The sequence below is a fragment of the Dendronephthya gigantea genome, unplaced genomic scaffold (genome assembly GCF_004324835.1).
Source record: "Dendronephthya gigantea isolate DGI-Jeju-01 unplaced genomic scaffold, DenGig_1.0 000003F, whole genome shotgun sequence".
NCBI lineage: Eukaryota > Metazoa > Cnidaria > Anthozoa > Malacalcyonacea > Nephtheidae > Dendronephthya > Dendronephthya gigantea.
In genome coordinates, this window is record NW_021163013.1 from 1,867,184 (window position 1) to 1,879,696 (window position 12,513).

General features: G+C 37.5%; 1 protein-coding gene across 2 annotated transcripts; it reads right to left on the reverse strand.

The window, feature by feature from the left end:
• Positions 1–1,938: 1,938 nt before the first annotated feature.
• Positions 1,939–11,127, reverse strand: LOC114542265 (nuclear inhibitor of protein phosphatase 1-like). 2 transcript variants are annotated; one of them, XM_028561948.1, is made up of 8 exons: positions 11,064–11,088; positions 10,933–10,993; positions 10,567–10,637; positions 10,025–10,178; positions 8,902–9,152; positions 7,291–7,435; positions 4,570–4,634; positions 1,939–3,847 (listed from the first exon to the last, which is right to left on the reverse strand). In XM_028561948.1, the coding sequence occupies exons 3-8, from the start codon at positions 10,582–10,584 to the stop codon at positions 3,530–3,532; spliced, it is 951 nt and encodes a 316-aa protein (XP_028417749.1). In that variant the 5' UTR covers positions 10,585–10,637; positions 10,933–10,993; positions 11,064–11,088; the 3' UTR covers positions 1,939–3,529. The 2 variants fall into 2 exon arrangements, with proteins under 2 accessions (XP_028417749.1, XP_028417742.1); XM_028561941.1 differs by lacking the exon at positions 10,567–10,637 and having other exon boundaries at positions 1,941–3,847; positions 11,064–11,127.
• Between the last annotated feature and the right edge of the window lie 1,386 nt (positions 11,128–12,513).

Here is a 12,513-nt window from a genome sequence, read left to right on the forward strand (position 1 = left end):
CTCTTAGTTTCTGGAAGTACCAAGTCGGGAAAAACTACATTTGTGAAAAAACCTTTGAGCTATGTCAACGTCATGATAGATAAACCTCCACAAAATATTGTGTACTATTACGCTGAGTACCAAGATACGTTTGGAGAAATACAAAATTTAATGCCTAGAATAAAATTCATACAAGGCCTGCCAGATGATATACTAGACAGTATTAATCCTGAAACACGTAATTTATATGTCATTGACGACATGATGGGTGAAAAGGACGGAGTTATTTCAAAATTATTTACGAAAAAATCACATCATGGTAACCTTAGTGTCATATACATTGTACAAAACCTATTTCATCACAGCAAAGATCACCGTACCATATCCTTAAATGCAAGTTATTTGTGTCTAACGAAAAACGTTCGCGACGCAAGTCAAATTATTCATCTAGCTAAACAGTTATATCCTAGTCACACGAAATATTTCCAACAAGCCTACCAGTTGGCAACGAAACAGCCTTATTCCTATTTGTTTGTCGACCTTACGCCAGCGTGTCCCGATGAAATTCGAGTTAGATCTGGTATCTTTCCAACAGATAAACATTACGTTTACCAACCAAGAGTATAAGTAAGGCATGATTTTTGCAAAACAATCATTTGACCATGTCTGCTTGCATGAAAAGGAACTCCGAACTTCTGAAAGTATTAGCCAAGTGTAAACCCGAACTGAGAAAAGCTATTTTAAAAGCAACCGAAGACGATCTACTGGAAGCTATAAGACAGTGTCTTTTGAACGTCTGGTTTGATACAATTAAACTGAAATCAAAAACAGCGAAAAAGATTGCACCACACTCCAAACATATAAAGTTTGCAGCTGACAAACGAAATCCAATTGCAAAAAGAAGAGCACGTCTTGTCCAGAAAGGGGAGGGCTTCCTACCGCTTCTACTCACTTCAGTTTTGGGACAATTGGCTAACTTTCTATAAATGGAACACGTCAAAAGATTGGTCCTTGTACCCGAACATATGGCTGAACAACGAAAGAAACCTTTGTCGTGGATTCTCGCCCTAGGTTGACTCACGGCAGCGCGAGCCGTGCATCTCATGTTAACCCTTCGTAGCACAGCAGATTTGATATAATTATCATCAAACTTCAAATTCCAGGTAAGTCTCGTTTAATTTTAAATTTTCATAGACATTGATATCTACCATAAAACTCACCTTTTGAAAATATTATATTCACGTCTGAGAACTATCAGTTAGTTGCAATATTGATTTGAACCAGACTTAGTGCTATTTTGTTGTCCACATTATTATTCAAAATTGTAATCAACATAGAACTAAAGGGTGTCTCAACTTAAATATGCAAGAATATTAATATTGTTCGGGTTTGCACTATAGTTCAGCTAAAATCACTTTTAGCATTTTAAATGAAGGATTAGGAGCCATTTTCAATTCCTACCGGTGCTGATCTATTGCGCTTTAGAGCGGTATTAGTTCTTGCATTTTCAAGTAGTGATGCGTTTTTTTTTAGACACCCTGTCCCTGTATATTAGGTAGCGTGTTGCCATTCAGGATTTATAAATGTCCTCAGAGATGTAACCAGATTCCATGATTGGGTCATTGGGAGTGGGGTTCGATTGCGATTTAAATCCGTAAGGCGGAACTGAATATAAAAGCCCCAGTCCCAGAACTGTAATAAAACCTGGAACGCTAACTTGGCCACCATCTTTGAAGCCAATTAGAGAGTAATCATCTAGGAATGTCTAGAACTATGTAAAATTCAATCATTTGATTAATATTTTTTATAAAAAAAGTCTTGGCCGAAAAATGCGTTGAATGTATGCAATATTATTCCACACATTACAAATCAGTAGACAATTTTAATGGCGTGATGTAATTCAGTCGAGCTGCATTAAAATATTACAAAATTCAGTGTTCTCATCCCTGCCCGCTCTGCTAATGTCGAGATAATCTTGTAGCTATGAGAGGTAATTTCCTACTGATAAACTAACTATAATAAATTATTACGAAAAAGATATTTAAGAATTAAGATTTCATTAAGCCAAGATAGCGGAAGATATTTCCGGGGGAAGAGTATTACTTAAGGTGGTCGTATACACAAAAATCACGATTTATTCTGTTTTTAAAATTTCAAGAGTGCAAACTTAAATGTCTTCTTAATCGTTCTCATTCGCCTTATTTTGGGAGAAGATAACTCAAAGTAGTAAAGCTATCTTGATAAAATTTTTATGGTAGACTTTAAAGGCAATTGGCTTGGACGCGTGAACCTAAAAGTGTTGTATTTCGTTCAAAGTAAAATAACGAGGGTTTATTTTGAGACAGATCGTAGAAATTTTATATTTATATCCTGTAAAACGTTTAATACTGGAAAAGATTTATTTATTCTAGTTCAGCTCCGAGGCAAAAATATTTAGGACTAAATAAAACTAATTCCGTCGTTCTAGAGTTAAAACCTAGTTTGTTATCGTGTTTACAAAAATCGACAATTTTCCACAATTGAGTGTGTCTGGTCTGGGTAACTATAGTGATTGAAAACACTTACAAGTCTTTTTTTCAAAACAACTTGGCTTGCAATATAGCATGAAAAGATTCTTATACTTTTTGAAGTAAAATAATTTTCTTGTATAACACCACCTTAACAAGCTAGAGTATGATCTCATAAAATCTCGTATATATAACAGTTCAAAAACCTGAACATTCTTTGCAAGCTGCGCAGCCGAAAAAACGAGAAAGGGACTGGCATTGCACGTCAATTTAGCTATCCAGTTAAAAAAATGCAGTCAAACGCCAGGGCATGCGAGTTCAGTGAACTCTAAAGACTGGAACGACAACTTGGCCGCCATCTTTGAAGCCAAATAGTAAGAAGGCCGCAATGAAGGCGAAGAGTTGAGATTACAAGACCAAAACAACGCTGAAGCCCATCTCATCTCAGCATGAATAAAAGCTTAAGCATTGACTCAAAACTTGTTTTTTGATTTAACCAAAAAACAAGTTTTATGAATGTGAAATGGTGCAAACGAATGTCATGAAGGCGAAGTTTTTTTTCAAATTTTTTAAATATTTCAAGTAAAACGCTGGTACCTCGCCCGTTTTCCCAGTTAGATGATGCAGATTACTTTATTCTATCTAGAAAGGGTAAATTCGTTGCGTCTTTTGAAAGCGTGTTTTGCTCGGGCGGCTCCCGCCTTAACCGGCATATTATATTCAAATCGGCTTCATCCATTGACTGGACATTATTGTGGAGTTATCATTCCAGTTTTATTAGGGTTCACTGTGCGTGACTAATGTTACATCGCGCATGCGTATGACGATTGGCCACGATGCTGCCAAGATACAGTTTCCAGGGGTTTACTAACGCGTAAACGGCGAAATGTGGCGTAACGCTCTATACAATATGACCATGGAAAGTTGTAATATACAAAGGTTGGTAGACGGAGCACATTGGCTTGGTATGCATTTGGGAATTGCACGCATTTATGAGAGTATCCGCAAATATCGATTTGCCAGCGATAATTTTAGGGTCCATTTCACATCAAAAGCGACGAGCCGTGTTTTTTGCCAGGCCAGGCCTCCTTTGCGTATTTCTTCTTCGGCGCCTCTTGCGGCATAGACGGTGCAAACGTGTTTTCATGTACAGTTCTATCAACATCAGTATACTCGGGTCCCTCAACGTCCGGTGCAGCCGTTACTCTACTTCCACTCTGTACTGAATGTAACGTGGTATCATGTTCATGGCCGTCAAGAGCTGGAAGGTCTGTGTATAATTCTTCCTTATAAGCGAAACTGTTCATTCTCTTTGTGATACTTTCTGTCATACTGCCAATTTTTGATGCATGCCTTGGTTCCTGGATAATAAAAAAAGCGGAAAGACGTTACGAATACGGTTGTTATACACAAGGGCATTTCGAGTTGAAACATCGACGTTTTTTGACGCAAATTGAAATTTAGTACAGAAAACACCGCGGAAGCACATTTACGCGCCAAATTATGAAAAATATGGTGAAAAATGTGAATATCAACTTTCGAAACAAAACATGCGTAATAATTGATAAAATTATAGGTCGAAACAACTTAAGCCCTGTTTATACTGCATTCAATTTATTGGGTACCCGTACTCAATTTCATTAGTGCCTAGACTACCAAAACAAAGGCCGGGCACGGATGAAATGGGCACGCAGGTACCTATTTTAGCCGTGCGGTTGCAATAAATCGAGCGTAGTGTAAACGCGAGGCTTTAATATGCCTTGAAATATACTTTATTTCAGTTTACGCCATAGTTCTTGTAACTAAACATTGATCACAAAATTTCGACAATAGTTTCATAAACAATAACAAAATGTAGCTATAATCGATAATATACAGCAAAATGGATTACAACCCTCTTGAGCGCTGGCTGACACTGCCCGGCTAAAATATAAGCTAATAAATAAATAAAAATAGCTATAAGTTAAATTTAAAAAATAAGTGATTAATCTAAATTTCTAGACGTAACCTGGAGCAACAAAGGATTCTGCTGTCATGATACAGTGTACTGTAGCTTCAGCTACTCTGCTTAATTATATCATACCTTAACCTGCACAATACTCGTTTGAATCATATTACGAAATTTACCAACTGAGGGATCAACGTCTTCTGCAAAACAAATTGAAATATGTTACTTTTTTAGACCGCACTACCTAACGGCATTCAGGGTGTTTACAATTTACGACGCAGCCAGTTCGACGAAGGGCTTGGAAACCTAGATACTGTAGCTAACTCGTGCGAGCCAACGGATATATGAGTAAAGGCTGTTTTCCACTTACGCGTTTTTCATACGCACGTAAAAGTCCTTATACAAGTTATCTTTGAAAACACTGAGTGAATAAATCAAAGGAACTTAGTTTTCTGCATATTTTAGTATGCATACGTTGACCTAGATGTTAAATAATAAAAAGTTAAAAGCATTTAAAATTTTGCGTACACGCGTAGGTGGAAAGCAGTCTTAAGTATTATAGCGTTGCTATTCTTATGGCGCCCTTAAATGGCCCTATTTTGAAACAGCTTCAAGCAGGAAAAGAGGTTTTAGTATAAACAGATCACCGGGAAGCTGTGAAATTAACTGACGATCTGTTTACAAAAACCTCAGTCTTTTCCTGCATGAACTTGCACGTAGCTACCTAATTTTATTTGTGTAAGGAAGAAGGCCGCAAGCACAGACGAGATTCCTATGGATACCTATTTTAGGAGAGGCGAGCAAATAAATTGAGTTTAGTAGCTACAAACTGGGCTTTAAAGTAATAAATTACACTCTATACACGACGACTTTTCCAAACGAGTGCGAACATCCAAGAAATACGCGATCTAACATCACAGCGATTAAATTGTTAGCTAAATAAGCGGGAAAATATAGCCGTATCTGTAAGGTTCATAATGGCTGGAATTAGGGTGTGCCCAAAAAAACAAAAACGGAACCCGCATACAACATATAGATATTAGAAAAGGTTCTTATACCTTTGGTTGGTTTTGCTTTCACTTACACTGTTACAGTACAAAATACATGAAATACCAGAGGCACAAAAAATGTCAAGTTTATTAAACTAGTGTCAATAATCAATCTGATAACAGAGTAAATTATTGTTCCAACGAATACATAAGTATTAAAGCGGATTATATAATAATTACAGTGAAACACGCAATTTGATTGGTCAAAAATTTTTGGCGCAGGATTGCGTCATCCATGTACTCGGGATGTTGCGAGACTTTCGGAAAGCGCAAAGGAAGCCCAGACAAATGAGTTGAAGCTAATAAAAATCCGTAAAACACTTGAGATATGTGTTAAAATTAATTAAAGTATGTAATATGCTACAAAACTACTGTTAGAACCATGTATGTAGCGTGCTTCAGAGGCGCTGCCATTTGACTATGCAACTAGTGACGTAACTTACTATATTATTAGGAAGGATGGAAACTCTCGCCTCAATTTTCAACATGTTCACAAATTAAAACACAAATTACTATAGTAAAACGGCACGTCGACTGCTAAATGCCTACCCTAGGTTTAAGTTGAATAATCAAACTATTTTTTTATCACAAAAATAATGCTGAATTCAAAAGAAAGCGCTGGAAAAACGTACACAAACTTTGTAAATTTGCCGAAATTTTCGTGAATTCATGCGGGATGTAAGTACCTACCCAAAATGGCGGCGGCAGAAGAATCTGATTGGTCGAGAAAGGTAAACAAAGTATGATAAACCAATCTGATTGGTCGAGAAAGGTAAACAAAGAATGATCGACCAATCAGATTCTTCTGCCGCCGCCATTTTGGGTAGGTACTTACATCCCGCATGAATTCACGAAAGTTTCGGCAAATTTACAAAGTTTGTGTACATTTTTCCAGCGCTTTCTTTTGAATTCAGCATTATTTTTGTGATAAAAAAATAGTTTGATTATTCAACTTAAACCTAGGGTAGGCATTTAGCAGTCGACGTGCCGTTTTACTATAGTAATTTGTGTTTTAATTTGTGAACATGTTGAAAATTGAGGCGAGAGTTTCCATCCTTCCTAATAATATAGTAAGTTACGTCACTAGTTGCATAGTCAAATGGCAGCGCCTCTGAAGCACGCTACATACATGGTTCTAACAGTAGTTTTGTAGCATATTACATACTTTAACTAATTTTAACACATATCTCAAGTGTTTTACGGATTTTTATTAACTTCAACTCATTTGTCTGGGCTTCCTATGGAAAGCGTAGAAAACCGTTTAGTAATTCTTTATTCTGTTTTGGGAACCCTGTACTTTCGAGCTAAAGGTGGTTGTTTTCTCCCCGCGAAATATACGAAATTAGTGAACTTTGTCAGGAAACCATTTTGTGCAATGAGACCACAAACCTCGCAAGCCAGACTTTTCTACCTACGCCTCACTGCCTTGGCTTACGAGGTTGTAAGGCCACAACTCACAAGCAATATGAGGAACAGAAAATATTCTTAACAGAAATAACTCAGTTATTAACTAAATGCTGAACAAACATGCAACAGCACTGGGTTGTAGCTATAGCTACATCAGGGTAGAGCATCCCCAAACAAGTAAAATTGGAAAGTTTGAGTGCAAATTACTGAAAATGTGAAATATATACAGTATACTGTACGCCGTACAAATTTGGCAAATTTCGTCTCATTTTGAAAAGTTGTAACAGCACGGCGAAGATTTTTCTACTTCAATGCTTCAGAACAAAACCTCCTAATTTGACTAAATTTGTGATGCTATTTTTAACTGAATTTAGTTTAATACGGAATGATGTATTCTTACCTGGATTTATGATTTCATAACCATCTTTAAATGATATACCAGTGGAAACACGTCGTCTCTTTAATTTTGGCAGCGCAGTTCCGGATTCTTCAATTGCAATAGACGATAGTCTTTTATTATGCGCCGTGTTAAAATCTGTCAAATCCTGGTGAGAAACGAGTTTTAAATCATACTTCTATCATGTTTCAACGTCTGTAAAGGCCCGGTTGCACAGTGCAACATGCAATACAATTCTGCTTTTGAGAGATGTAAATTTGGTAACAACGAAACTTCCGCGTAAATTACACCCCACCGATGACTTATATTTTGAGGATTCATCAGTAATATACATCTCTCAAAAGTATAATTGCATTGCAAGTTGTATAAAAAAATGCTCTGTGTAACAGCTAGGCATTGAGTGAAACTTCATTGTTCCTTACAATAGTTATCTTAAACTGGGTGGTACTGCGTGGGTGGTAATTACTGTACCCTTCGGTTCAAATATTGAAGCTGTGATTGCAGTCTCGTGTCGTTCTCGTGAAACGAGTAGATTCGTGTTAAAGCTTGATAATGGCTTTGGAGAAAGAGGGTAGAACATATATCATTATTAGGACCAAATTCACACGATGCCGTTAAGAAACTCAGCTGCCAATATTTCATACAGTAATCACGGTTTCAAATGTTTCCTTTTAGCATTGCATTCACACGATGTTGAATTCAATATTTTTTCATTCTTCTTGGAAACAAAACAGTAAAATACGACATTGACAATATGCTACACGAACCGGTCATAATAGACAGAATAGTAGCCTGAGCGGTTATTCAAAATGAACTGAAACCTTTGTGGAATTTATTCTTTCGAAGACTAGATTCGCTTAAAAACATTTCACACTAGTGTAATGAAACTCCTAACGTCAAGCTTTCCCAGAGTACTCTGATGGTAGAAATTAGTTATGAATTCACACTGTTACGGTTTGCATTCCCTTAATCCTCCAAACTCTTAAGGCTGTTCTCCAATTCAAGCGGTACCGTAATGTAACCCATTGTTTTAAAGTCACTAGTTCTAGCCGAGTGCCAAAAAGGAAATAAATACGATACGTTAAGAAGAACGAAGTGGTATTAAACGGCTCTTAAGGTCGTGTTGAACGCTGCAATTTTTCATGAAGCTTGCAATCCGATTCAGCTTCTCCGAGATATAAATTTGGCAACTACGAAATTTTTGTGCACTTCACGGAAGTTTTCTTATACATACATTTTGAAAACACTTTCCAGTAATTTACAACTCTTAGAGAAAATTCTAAACGTAAGCGTTCTTGGAAAATCAATTGAACACTTTCGTATCTTTACCTAAAAACATGCTCTAAACCACTATCGATGTTTAGACTTTGTTCATATAAATACAGAAGTGGAATACTAAATGATAATAGTGATTGTTGTTATTGGCCATTCTGCGAACCAACCAAAGCTGGGAGTCCAAAACAGAAATGGCCAATCAGAATCGTGAATTCGGGAGTTATCTAGCTACTATTCAAATGCCCGAAATGTAATGCGGAATTTTGTACAACCGGTTCCTTTATAGCTTCTATATCTTTGTAGCTCTAATTTAAGTTGAGATGTTAAAACGGAACTGACCTTAAGATCTGTATCGGACTCCGGCAATCCTAAAAATCCCCCAGTTGAACCTTCATTATCCTCATTATCCTCTTTATCCACATTTTGTTCACTATTACCATGCATTGTCGCTTGCATAGCGCTTGGTAATGTCGGTTTTTCTCGTAACGTGTACGTCCGTGTTGATGCGCCAAAGTGAATGACACTTTCAACAGGAAGTTGAGTTGGCTTGTCACTTTCAAGACGAATATGGCCAATGAATGTTCCATGAGCTAAAACGTGAAGTGAAAAAAACATGAAATCAATATGTGCCAGATGCATTGGTGGGTGACAGAGGTATTACAAGCACAAAACGAGTGAGGGGAGGGAGGTGAGGCTAGGGAATGAATGATGGCTGATAGCAAAACATTTCATCGCATACACCCCCTTGCCCTTTATCTTTCAGGTCTTTGAAGTGTAAGAAATATGATCTTGAAGAAATTGTAGGGGGGGGGGGGGCTTGCATCCTCACCCACCCTTCTATTGCTATGCCATCACAGCTGAAAATGAGCGAGGGGGTATAAAAGTGGGGAATTAAACCAGAATTAAGCTTTTCTTGCAAATCATCAACAGATTATCACTGGAGTGATGACGTACCAAGTGTGGTAGGGTTGCACCTTCATCCACCCTCTTATTGCTATGCAGGTGTGTGATAGGGCAGACCATAGACAATCCAATTGTTGTCAAAAATTGTTGTCATGCAATAATTTCTGTCATGCAATGAATGCTTGGTTTAAAATTCTTTGCCATTTTAAAACATTTTCCTGAATACAGTTTGCATTACTATTTGCTTCCATTTTCATGATTTTGGATGAAAATATTTAGCACCACTAGTCAAAAAATATATCCACACCAAGATACATAAATAATATTTATATTCCTACTTAATGATGTTTGGAGAGTAAAGTCATTTAGTTAAATTTTTTTCACAAAAAATTCTGACTGGTGCCAGTCCAGTTTTTCAGACAATAAGATATATTTAATTACACTCAGAATTATTCATGTACGATATGTTGCAGTCAATCTGGGATTACAGTTTGTCTCAGGGTACAAACAGAGCCTGGTAAACTTATTTAAGTTCTTCAAATCAAAACATTGTACTTACTGCTTTTTAGATCAATAAGGAATGGTCTGTTTAAATGTTTATGAAAGACTAAAGCAGAATGAACCCTTGAACATGAGGTGTGATCGAGTGGAAAATCACAGGAATCTTTATTTCGTCCAAACAGATAGAAAGGTTTTTGATCAATAATCAGCTTCTAAATAAGAAACAAAAAATATTGAGCACACACTGCTGTAAAACCCACATACCATTAGACCTCCTGGAATATATTTGCAATATTTAAGAGAAAATGCTGTAAATTTCTATGGCTGGAGTAGAGAGCCTCAAAAATCATGCCTTTTTGCCAAAAATTTTGGTGGAAATTTTGGGGGCTCACAAACAAGAAGAAAAAGTTCTTAAATGTCTTAGTGGTAGGAAATGTTACACCTTGCCGTACCCAAGTAATCTATCGCCTCAGTTTAATGATTTAACCCTAAATGATTTGACCCTAAAAACCCTTATTGTAACCATGAACCATTAGGTATTTACATTAACCATTTAGCGACTACTAATGCATGCAATTACTTGGGTAAAGTGTAAAGTACCTGCTTGGCACTTGGCATAGTGGGGTCTAACCCTAAGATGACAGCATGTTCGTGTTACTGCATAAAAGTACCTTAATTAAATGAGTAAAACTGAAATCATTAAAACCTAGATGAAAATATTAAGGCACTTATGATAGTCAGTGGACTCAATACCCCAGTATATCACTGAAATGACTGAATACCTCATGAACTACACAACAGTTAACAGCTAAGCATAGAAGAATATGCTGTGTGGATTAAATTGCTGTCAATTTGATCATATTATCGATTTTTAACGACGGAACAACAAAATAGCATATCACTGAGGCATCTATACTGTCAATTAGGTCAGTTATCAAGCTGATCAATACTCGTCTCATACTGCACCTCAACAACGCTACCATTCTTCGTTACGTCCAAATGTAATCCAGCCGAAGGTTTTCCCGCCCTGTAACGAATCATACGAGTTAATACAAAATTAGAGACGAAATATTAAAAAAAAGAGAGTAAACTACTACCATTTTGGTGGAGTAAATGCAGCCGGACTTGGAACATTTTTTGGCTTTTTGTCCGCCATGTTTCCTCACGCGGGGAACTAATGAGGCACGCATGGTCACGCAGCATTCGCGCGCGCCACGCGTGTAAACCAGCAAGCACGCTCGCAAAAGCGAAACCGTAATGAAAAACCATTTCGGAGTTCGTTGATTGTGAAAACAATGAATTTCTAAAGACAAGAGTAACAAGACGCCTGGGCAGGCGTACACTCCGGCTACGGCACAGGTGGCGTACCATATACATGCGTCCGTCAAAATAACGAGACCGGGCAGGGGTTTATGATGCCTGAGAGCAATATTGCTCTTTCTTGAGGGCAAAATTTAGCTGTTGCTACCAATATTATTTTAATAGATGAGCTATAAAACGGAGACAACAATGATACGTGACATCTGTAGAGTTTTAATGGCCTAGAGTTCCAATGTAAAATCTCCACACATTGTTAAAGCTTGTTAAATTCGTTTATCTTCCACAAAATATCCGTTAATAAACAGGCACATCCTGTATACAGTATATTAAAATCGAAGTTACTGTATATGATGCAAACCTGCGAAGCTACAATATTCACCAATGATCTAACGACTGATTGTGCCAAAATCCTACGAGTAAAACCCGACGCACTACGAGTGCTAATGCCAAGGAAAACAGTCGCAGTATTTGATGGAAAACCCAAAATTAAAAATCCTTTATAATCCACGGCCATTTTGACGTGAGCCCGTGAACCGTTCGGGGAAAAAAGCGGTTAACTCCATGAACGTAGGTCGCATTTGTGACGCCCAAAACTTCCGGCCGCTGGTGTTTTAAGACTCCGGCGTACCTACGGTAGCCGGAGTAATTATAATAACTCGAAATTTACATGCGGGACAAAATCGTCAGGCTGGCTACGCTACTGTTTCTATTAAGTGTAGAAATTTGGGACTATAGTTATATAACAATTATCTTAAAACGAACGTCCAGATCAGTTCACTGGAATCATCTGGATAGGCCAGCGAACTTTAATGTATACAATGAAAACTGGGAATATGGGAATAAATGGATAGGCACTACCAGGGGTGGCGCAAGGAATTCCCCGGCACAGGGGCTAAGGTCCCCGACAGGGGGGCCTAGGCTGAACTCCTGGTTATTTAACGTGTAATTGTAGGAAGCCCAGCTTTCGGTTTATTGCTACAGTCCCATGCCTTAGATTTGGAGCTTATGCTCACGAGGCGCCAGCTTGGTTGGCGCCGAGGGTGGAAATTTTTGAAGTTTGATTGCTCTAGATATTTGGAAATTTGCATTTCAGAGTCTTATCACGGACTTTTTCATGAAAATTTTTATGCTACCAACCATGTACAATATGAAATACTAAGTTAAATTTTGAAGAAGTTTATCTGTTTGATATGAGAGAACTAAAAACAATAGAGGGCAACTCATATA